General features: G+C 46.1%; 1 protein-coding gene across 1 annotated transcript in view; it reads right to left on the bottom strand.

The window, feature by feature from the left end:
* Nucleotides 1-2613, bottom strand: part of Iyd (iodotyrosine deiodinase) — a 13616-nt gene extending 11003 nt beyond the window's left edge. Inside the window, exon 1 of the mRNA XM_021221778.1 lies at nucleotides 2414-2613. Within this exon, the coding sequence (XP_021077437.1) occupies nucleotides 2414-2579 (166 nt within the window). The 5' untranslated portion in view covers nucleotides 2580-2613. The remainder of the gene's footprint in view (nucleotides 1-2413) is intronic.
* Nucleotides 2614-10829: the final 8216 nt, after the last annotated feature.

Genomic DNA, 10829 nt, shown 5'->3' with positions numbered 1-10829 from the left:
GTGTGTGTGTGTGTGTGTGTGTGTGTGTGTGTGTGTGTGTGTGTGTGGTGTGAAGCAGAGAACAACTTTGGATGGCCTTCAGGCCTTCATCTTCTTTGAAAATAGGTCTTCTTTGCTGGCATGGTGTGATGGTTTGTATACGTTTGGCTCAGAGAGTGGAAATATTAGGAGGTGTGTCCCTGTTGGAATAGGTGTGCCACTGTGGGTGTGGGCCTTAATACTGTACTCCTAGCTGCCTGGGAGACAGTATTCTGCTAGCAGTCTTCAGATGAAGATGTAGAACTCTCAACTATTCCTGCACCATACCTGCCTGGATGCTGCCAGGCTCCTGCCTTGATGATAATGGACTGAACCTCTGAATCTGTAAGCCAGCCCCAATTAAATGTTGTCTTTTATAAGAGTTGCCATAGTCATGGTGTCTGTTCACAGCGGTACAACCCTAACTAAGACACATGGACACCATGTAGACTAGGGTGGCTTTAGCGAGCTTCACTCACGCCACAGTACCTAAGATTCAGACTGTTTTTAAAACTTCGCTGTTGTTGCTTTGTATTTGTTTGGCCAGATGTTACTTGGTTGTGGGTTCTGTTGTCTGACTGTTTTGTTTCCCAATACTGCAAGCTTGGCTTGTTTGTACACATATGCTACACATACACCGGCAAAGTCTGGAAAAGCAAGTCATATCCTGATGATGACTGTCTTAGACCGTGAGTGGATGTACAATTCTCTCCTCCAGGCTTGTGCTTGGGAGATGCCTGTTGCCATGGTTTTATCATGGTTGGGGAAGATGATATTCTGGGCTGAGAGAAGAGGGATCATTTTGTGTGTGTGATTGACTTGGGGATTTTTCCAATGTCTATGTAGTTGCAAAACATAAAAATATCATGCATGTATAATACAAGTTATATTCATCAACACTCCCATACCCTTCCTGGAATATTAAGATAAGCAATTTGCTCAACAAGATCTTATTGAGAATTCATAAATAAGTAAGCATGATTTCTATATCATTAGAACTTATATATGCAAACAAACCAATAAGTATGTTTAAGGATAGAATAATAAAATATAACCATTCCAAGGGAGTATATTGGTTTTTTTTTTTTTATGAAGTTATAGACATTTGGAGGATTGACCCAGACAAGGAAAACAAGGCATGGGAGTGGGGGTTCTGAGGCTGTGGAGGAACCTGAGCAGTCAGTATCTGGGGCAGATGAGCAAGATGGCTCAGTTGGTAAAGATGATTGCCACCAAGCCTGACGGGCTGAGTTCAATCCCCAGGACTCATGGTGAGAGGAGAGCGCTGGCTCCTCAATGTGTCTTCTGACTTACATACATGCCTATATGACACGGCATATACATGCCTGTGTACACAAACACACACAAAATCACAGAATCGGTAAAAAGAAACGAAGGTTGTTCGGTATCTAGTGATGTTTTCAATGAATAAAAACACTGAATTTTTATAGTACGTGTTTTTAATCGTCTGTTGGGAAGAGTGACAGTGGAAAAGATGTGCTTCAGGCCAGTGTGAGCAGCTGAAAGGTATCATGGCTGGGTCTCACTGGACAAGGGCCTTTCACAGAACGTGGGGGGTAGTCCGAAAGGCAGGGTGTATGGGCCCACGGAATGTGCTTCCTGTGCAAATGTGGCCTAAAGTTTGGTACCACAGAAGGCCACCCACGGGAAGTAAGCAGAGGACGCTAACATGCTTGTGGAGAGGCATCGTAGACAGAGACAAGAACCAAGAACGCTCAAGAAAAGCCACACAGAAGCTGCGCCCATGTCTTACACAGGGAGGATGCTGACTTGGCCCATCAGTGAAGCAGAAGGAACAGCGGATTCCCTGCTGCTCACACCTCTTCACCCTCGGGTCAGCTTTGCTCTTTCCCAGTGCCCCAACAGACTCCCAAGCTTTTCCTAAACACCTTACACTGGTTCTATGGCGCTTGTCTGGTTCCTTATTTTACCTCATTCCCTAAACCGGACCTTTTTCTTGCTGGGCATGGAGGCTACTCCTGTCTCTAAGGCACAGGACCTGGCATAAGAAAAAGTACCCAGTCCCTAGACGGGTCGCTTTCTCAATTTCAGCATTCCTAATCAAAACCTGGCCATGCTCACTGTCACTCTGTACAGAGACTCCGCCTCCTCCCCCACCCCTGAGACAGAAGGTGTTGGCCCGCAGAGGATCTAGGCTGGGAGAGATCTGAGCTTCTTCCATGACTGGGTACAGGCTGGTACAAGCAAGTGTCCCGAGAGAGATGACCATCCTTGCCATACACTGTTCTGTTTTCACAACAGGAGCGACGGTTTGCCAGCACAGCTTGCTCTCGGTATCAGGGGGCATCGGCGTTCGCACCATCACAAACACATGCAGGGCAAAGCCCTGAGCGCCTCAGGGGTTGTTAGTTACCTTCTTCCACTTGAAGGTCTTCCGTGCTGTCTTTCAAGTCTTCATCCACCCAGGGCTGAGCTTGAGCCTCCTCCTTCTTTTTCTCCAGGCTCCTGTCGGCATTTTTAAAGACCCATACAACCAAGATACAGACAACGGCCACCAAGACTGGGGTGAGGAGAAACATGGTCTGAAGTCCAACCCGGAATGTGTGCGCATTCCCACACTGGCATTTATACAAACAGATGGAAGCGGGGAATGCTGGGAGTAGGTGTAGAAACGGGGGGAGGGCCAGGGAAGGAACAAAGTACAAACTCAAAACTCCGTGAGGACTTTGCAAAGGAACAAAGCTCACAGTCTGGTGCGTGTGGGACTGGCCCTGCCCTGACGCATGCGATTTTAAAACTGTGCACTTGATCAGTATATTTTCAGACATTAATGACCATGGGGTGCGTTAAGCACTGTAATGTGCTACATTGCTGGCGGTGGTTTTAAAGAAAAAAGGCATTTGACTTTTCTCCTATTTAACTGATCTCTCAGAGCATCTTCAACCTGCCTGAAGCTAGGAATTGCCCAGAGAGCTAATTTTTTCAAAGGGCAGATTTATAAATGTAGATTCTGATGTCCTGAAAGAAAATGTCCAGAAAGAGGCTGTCAAAGTGCATTTTCAACAGCATATGCATGAGGAAACTGTCCTGGGGCTGTAAAAAAACTAAAAAATAAAAAATTTAACAGCCATGCCAACATATGCAACAGAGAAGAAAGGCTCATGTTTTATATTAAAGAAAGACTTTAATCTGAAAAAAAAGTGATGCAAAAAGTTTGAAATGACTATATCTTAACTTGAGGCTTTTTTTTTTTTTTTTTTTTGTCTCAGTTTTTATCCTTGCCTATGCCTCCGTTGTTCAGGCTGTCAGAACACAAATGTCATTGGTTGAGTGACACAAATAACAGAACCGCGTGTCTCACAGTTCCAGAGGTTGAGATGTCCAAGCCCTGGGAACAGCAGGCTTTGTTCCTCCTGACTTGCATTGTTCTCACAGCCGGGGATGGGAGAGAGAACCATCACTCACCAAAAGCTTACCATGTGGCTCCTCCATACTCCACATACTAAATCACGGGTGCTTCCCAAAACCGCCTGTCCTGGATCCCACCACTGCTCCCGTTTTTCACTCATATGAATGAGGCATGAATAAGTCAGATAACATACTAAAGGCCATTAGAAGATAAATGGGACATAAACAGCCTGAGCCCATGCTGGGTACTTCTGCAGTGTGAACTAGAACTCTTAGCTGAGATCCTGCGGGTGTTGAACCTGCCTGGGTTACAGGGGAAAGCTGGGGCAAGGATTTTGCTTCCTGACTGCCAAGGTTCATGCTCAGCTCTGGGAGCGCACAGAAAAGAGATTTTTTAAAAATAAGCACAGTGCGGGGGGGGGGGGGCAAGAAGCTTGGCAACTGTATCAGCAGCAGGATGGGCAGAGCAGTGTGGAGATCAGACAAGGCTCTCCCCCGAGGGAAGAAACTGACTCTAGAGTTTGAAACCCACCCACGTTCTCGTCCTGGTGCACCTGCAGGTCTCAGAGAATGGGGGAGGGGGAGTCCTGCTCTTTATCCTTTACCCTGTGAATTCCTCCAGTTTCACCTGAGCTGGACCCAGCAAGCTTTACCATCCTCTAAACCTAACACCTCCTCAATGACCAGGCCTCCGGCTTATGAGAGTGTCAGTATAGAACAAAGCTTCAGGTTGCTACTGTGATGTACAGTTACACCGGAACAACGTGGCTTCCCTTGACGAACAGGGTCTGTGGCACAGGGTCCGCTGCTCCTCATCTCTGCAGACTGATCACCAGTTTTAATTAATCATGTGAGGCTCCCGCTGCCACCTTGCAGACCACATCAGGAACAGTATTATTTATTCTAGAAGGCACGCCTCCCCCAAACAAATATGCCGATGTTCATCCTGTGCCGTCTGTCTGTGTTCCTGCTTCCCAAAGTCCCCAGTGTTTGTTCGAAGAAGGTAAAGGACAGCAAAGGGGGGCTCTGTAGGGAAGGGGCTGCCCAGGGCCTCATGTGAGCCATCCGAGTTCACAGGAGCAAACCAAGCTATCTTGGTTGAGGTCAAGTGCCCAGCAGCAACTGTGACGGCAACGATTTAAGGAGAAGCTGGAAGCAGGGCTGGGCTGAACTCCGTCCGTGATCTGATCTCAGATCAAACATGAAGTCGGGGAGACACGGGAACTTACAAGTCTGTTTAAATAAATTCGTCAGCCTCATCTCTACACAAACTCCCTTCGCTAACTCTGTCCCACTCAAGAATATGTCTCTGCCCGACACTAGCTGGGTTGCATCATGCCTACACTCATGGGGTCTGTGTGCCAATGATGGTTAAGTCTTCCTCTGTTTGCATTATCCCATTGGGTCCACAGGATGAGACATTTTAAATGAAACTCCATTCTCTGAAAAACCAACCAACCAACCAACCAACCAAACAAACAAACAAACAGAGAGTGAAGGGCTGGCTATGTGTCATTGGCTATTTAGAGGAGCAAGTTAGAGTAGGGGTCTCATAGTAAGACTTAGTCTTATTAAGAGCATTCCTTGGGGGCTTGTTAGAGATGCTAACTCCAAGCCAAACCCTAGGCCTACTGGCTCAAACACCCTGAGGGCAGAGCTCAGCAGTCTGGTTTCCACAAGCTTCTCAGGTGACTCTAGTGCTGTCTAAAGTTTGAGAAAGACTAGACTAGAGGAAAGACACTCAACCCTGACTTTACCCCAAATTCAGATTTTCCAGATTGAAGCCCCAACAATACCGGGAGAAGCAGAACTTCCTACCGTTAAGTGTTAACCGAAACATTTTCCTACTGCACGTTTCAACCAAAACATAGTGTCTTGCAGACAACAAAACACCGATAAACAGCAATTCCGAGTGTTAAGGATGAAAACGGGTTTTCTTGGTTTATACTAAGATGACTCTGGTCACCTTAAATCAGGGACCAACCAAGGCTGTGGCTGAGAAAGCAAATGGTAGATTCCCCTGTAGCTTTTCTATGAGTGCTTAGAATTCAGGTAACAGACAACAGGAATCTCAGCTCTGTGGGCTCTCGCCAGTGCCAGGTGTGACAGCGTCAGACACTGGGGATTACACAATGCAATCAAAGGTTACACGTCCCTCTCCAAGCAAACCACACATTCAAATCCATACTGAGTCCTGCTCCTTATGCTCCCCATGGGAGAAAAGTGTGAGATCTCACAGACTTGAGCTGCTTCCCCAGCCTCCTCCCCCCACCCCCCGGACATCTAAACTGTGCCAGTTCTGGAAGTTCCCGAATATAGACTCTTGGCTATAAACAGTTCTCAGGAAAGAAGCATAGGAGAGAGGTCATGGGTCCCAGGGAGCTGGGAACTGTGGGAGCATGCATGCATCCATCATGACTCTCTTTGCTCCTAGGGAAATCATTCTGAGACTGAAGGAGTCCCTAGGAATTTCCCTTAGCTGAGCATTAACCAAGCAGTGCCTCTCAGGGCACAAGCTGGGCCCATGAGAAAAATCATGGCAATTCTCCTTTCTTAACCGATGCTTTTGTATGAAAGAGCTCAGCCTTAGGCCAAATGGCGAAGGAGGCAGCAGCTGCGCCTGCGGAGTTGTAGCAACAGTTGCTGATACTATCAGGTAGCAGATGCTTGTCCATGCATTTCCCCTGGTGAGCTTCATGGTGGAAAATCATACAACATGCCTGTCCTTCTTCCACCCCTACCATTGGCTTCCGAGCCTCATCTCCCACCCACAGCGTATCACAGCCTAGCAAAGGAGGGTTCCTGCATGGTCGCCAGGCTTGGCAGCATCCATGTGCTGTTTACTCGCTCAAGCGGTAAGTAACCCATCAGAGCAGAATGGGGCGGGGAGTGCCAGGATCGGTGGTGACAGGAGCAGGAGGAGACCTGGATGTAAGGAAGACAGAGGAGCCACACGTCTAAGTGCTTTCTAGAGTTGACTTTCACCAGTAATAAAACCAATGTTTTTTGGTTTCAACTGTGTAACTTCTGAGTTTGGGTCTGAGTTCCAAGGAGCAGAGAAAGGGACACGGAGTACTCTGAGGCAGACACACTTACTGTCCTCATTGGGGAGAAGAAATCAAACCTTGAGAGATGAGCAGCATCCTTGTATGCCTTCATCACAGAACGACATGCTTACACTGGACAGTATGATGTAGGTAGCATCATCCTGAAGTTCCCAGTGTAGAAACTCTGGACCCCTTACTCTAGTGTCCCTTGGAGGGATGTCTTAAGGAAGGACTTTCTGCATGTTGGACAAAATGCTCACCTTTACAGAATAATCAAACAGGGTTCCCAAACGTTAATAGCTCTTCAATCCTATTAGTATTATATCATCTTAAGGAAGAATTCCTTTCCACGTTTGTTAAAGATGACAAAGAAGACCTCATTCAAAACACAGCTCCAAGCAATGTAGATGAAAATGATTGGCGTCTGCATCAAATAGAGCAAAGACAGGTCAGGATTGGAATCCAAGGGGGATGCTGGGGGGTCAGTGGATGGAAAGTAACTATGGAAACGGCAAGGGAGGGGGGTTCTCCTTTGACCTGTACATCAGGCTGTCAGCAGAAAATGGGCCAGGGTGATAAGGCATTAAGAACCGGGTATGAGCAATCTGATTAGGTATTGAGACTGGAGATTTTGTTTTGTTTTGTTTTGTTTTTTTTGTTTTTGTTTTTTTTTTGTTTTTTTTTTTTTATCAAAACTGACTCAACAGTATTCTTGCCCAAACTGGGCTAAACCAGCTGATGAGAGAGCTTGGTCAAGAAGCCCGTATCAAGTTTTTCCAAGAAGAGTTCAATCTATAAGTTTCTGCTCATGGATATGTCTATCAACAAGTGACTTTGTTGCCATGGAGACAGTTACTGAGCAGCCCATGCTTGCCTGCGTAAGTGAATCCCCTTGGGTCAAGGGGAACCCTCGAGTGGTCGTTGGGCTGGAACACCCTGACCAGCAGGCTGCATTGTGAACCCCGGAAGTAACGGACAATGATGTCATCCATACAAATGGGTTCTGAAGGAGCAGGGAGAAGTGGGGTCAGAACCGCTGCTCATGTCCTGGGCAGATGTCTTGCCAGGACGCCTGGAAAAGACACTTTAAAAAAGATGTCCACGTAACAGATTAAGTCAGAAGAGGGCTGTTTCATAAAACTGGTGCTGTCCTAGGAATTCAAAACATTGTCTACGGCCACACATACCACCTGTGCACACCCAGCCTCAGAAGCTAAGCAGGTCGGACCTGGTTAGAATGTAGGTGCCTGGGAAATATTCAAAGCACCTATTTATAAAAATAGTAAGTGTGAAATTTCAAAATGAACCGTAACAGGTATAATAAACACGACACAGAGAAAATACATTTTGTTTATTTAAAGTTACTTCAGATCGGATGGGCAAAAATCTTTGTCAGCTATTCATCCGACAGTGGGTTATGATCTGACATACAAAGGATATAAAAAACTACATTCAGGGGCTGGTGAGATGGCTCAGTGGTTAAGAGTGCCGACTGCTCTTCCAAAGGTCCTGAGTTCAAATCCCAGCAACCACATGGTGGCTCACAACCATCCGTAACAAGATCTGATGCCCTCTTCTGGAGTGTCTGAAGACAGCTACAGTGTACTTACATATAATAAATAAATAAATTAAAAAAAAAAACCTACATTCAGCCGAATCGTCCCTGATAAATGGCCAAATGAGTGGAATAGTTCTTAAAAAGAAGCTCAGATGGCCGTGAAATATTTTCCTCATCCCAGGAATACAAATGAAACTACACTGAGATTCCACCATCTCAGCCAGAGGAGCTATCATAAATAATAAGCATGGAGAACATAAATAACAAGTGTGGTGGGAATGTGGGCGGTGTCGACCATCAGACATCGTTTGTGGGATGTACGTTAGTACAGCCACTGTAGAGTTGAATGTGGATGATTCTCAATAAAACTAAAATATATCATCCAAATATATCATTTACATTATATAATTATAAGTATAAAAACATATAAAAATATATATAAGAAAAGCTTACCACTCCTGTGCCAGTTGGTTCAGTTTGTCCCAATTGCAAGGCACACTTCTCACAAGCAAGGTTCATTTTTAATACCCTTTCCCCACTGCACCCCTTGAAACAACCCAGGTCCACAGTAGTGGTGAGCCAGGACTGATACTGTCTGCTTATAAAGCAAGAGGCTGAGCATGTCCTGTCGTTCCTGCTGGAGCAATCATAGTCAGAGATGGCCCAGCTGCCCAGCATAGGACACCTGTGAAAATAAATGCATCGGAAGCATTGACATAATCACGGTTTCATTCAAAACAATCACTATTTAATATTAAATAAAGAACCCCAAATGAACCTCAGCTTTTTACTGAAAGGAACTGCTCTTTTTCTCTTAGAGAAATATTGCCACCTACTGGCAATATGTGGAACTAATTGGGTTCTTGGGTGCCAGTTCGCGTTGTTAGAATGGCTTTATACCTGGCTAAAATCTTGTCAAGGAAGTAGCACAGGATTAGAACAAGGTGATACTGAATATGGGGATTTAATGAAGACCTTACATTTAGAAAGAGGATGTGGCAAATCTTACTGGATCGGGTGGTAACAATGGCAGTACCTCCACCGCTCAGCTTCCTGGGTTTTAGTAGAAGGCCAAATGGGGAAGGGGGGACAGACACGGTGGGACCATACTATCCAACTCTCCTGAGGCAGCCCGCCGAATGACCAAACATCCTCAGACTCAGATCTAGACAGTCTTGAGGCTCATCCAGCTCTCAGTCATCCCTTAAGGGTGGGCGGCATTCCCCTGCCCAGTCGTGTTTCTCTCTCCCTGACACCAACAAGACCTGTGTCCTAACCCTTACCTCAGGGGCTAGAACAGCCCTCTTCCCGTGGAGCTGACACCCACAGGGTAACCACAAAAAAGGGGAGCAAAGCAAGGCATGTTTTCCAGGGGCTGCAAGTGCCGTCGACCCTCCCCTGCCAACCCTTCTCCATCTCTACCTTCAACCAACCAGACCTAAGATATTTGGGGAAAACATCACCCATTGTGAACTCCTACAGGCTTTCCCTTGTACAACACAATTATCAGGGTAACTGTTTATATAGGATTTGCATTGAATTGGGGATTCTAAGCAATCTAGAGGTTTTTAAGCATACACATGGAGGTGTATGGGCTATGTGTGAAAAGAGTGTAGCATTTGCATAAGGGACCTGACCAATCTTAACTTTTAGTAGCCAAGAGGGAATTTCCTGGAACATCCCTCACCCCCAGGACTCTGAAGGACAATTGTTCTAGGTGCAGCTTAGGGGAGACTGAGAAGCATTGGTGGGACTTAGCTAGGGTGCTCGGGAATGCCACTCTAAGGACAAGACGGTGAGACTGAGAACTAAATGAGAGGAGTGTCAAAGAAAGCTACAACCCACGCTAGTGGCCTTTGCAAAGCAACCAGAGTGAGTGTAGGCACAATCTCTAAAGGAGCTTGTGAGCCCTGTAAAGGAGATGGCTTTTATTCTACCTGGACTGGAGGGCTTTAAATCCTACAACACTAGGTCTACTTTAGCTTTGAAAGAAATTGCTCATGACCAGGCATGGTGGTGCAGGACTTTAGTACTGGTACGTGGGAGGCTGAGACGTGGATCTGTGAGTTCCAGGCCAGCCTTGTCTACAGAGTGAGACCCTGTTTTAGGGAGAGGGGAGGGGAGAGGGGTAGAAGGAGGACAGGGGAGAGGAAGAGGAGACACACACACACACACACATACACACACACACGAGGGAGGGGGAGAGCATTACTCCTCTTGCTATCGGGAATTAAGAGGGAAGTAAAATAAAAGTTAAACCCAGGGCTGGGGAGGTGCCTCAGTAAAGTGTCCGCTGTGGAAGCCCAGGGGCTGAGGTTGGATTCCCAAGACCCACACAGCAAAGCTTGGCACAATAGCACTGAACTGTAACACTAGCGCCACCAAGAGATTGCAAATCCCCGGTGGCAAGAGGCTGAGTAAGGAACCAGATGCCAACCTCGGGTTTCCTCACACACACGCACATTCACAGTTATGTGCACACACACACTCTTCCATACACATACACTCACAACCCAGACACACGGATTTGTGTATATGTGTGTGTGCGCGTACACAAACACACACGCACACTCATACACACACATAAACAAACAGATTTATATTTATACACATACACACTTTCATACACATACACACACAGATACACAGATTATATATATATATATATATATGTACATATATATACACACACTCTCATACACACATATATACACACAATAACACATACACACACCCAGACACACAGATTTATGTGTATATACACATACACACTCTCTCATACACATCCACACAAACACAGACACACACAATATTAT

This window comes from Mus pahari, chromosome 21 (genome assembly GCF_900095145.1).
Source record: "Mus pahari chromosome 21, PAHARI_EIJ_v1.1, whole genome shotgun sequence".
Classification (NCBI taxonomy): domain Eukaryota; kingdom Metazoa; phylum Chordata; class Mammalia; order Rodentia; family Muridae; genus Mus; species Mus pahari.
The sequence above is the reverse complement of the archived record's forward strand: the minus strand, read 5'-3'. Positions and strand labels throughout refer to the sequence as shown.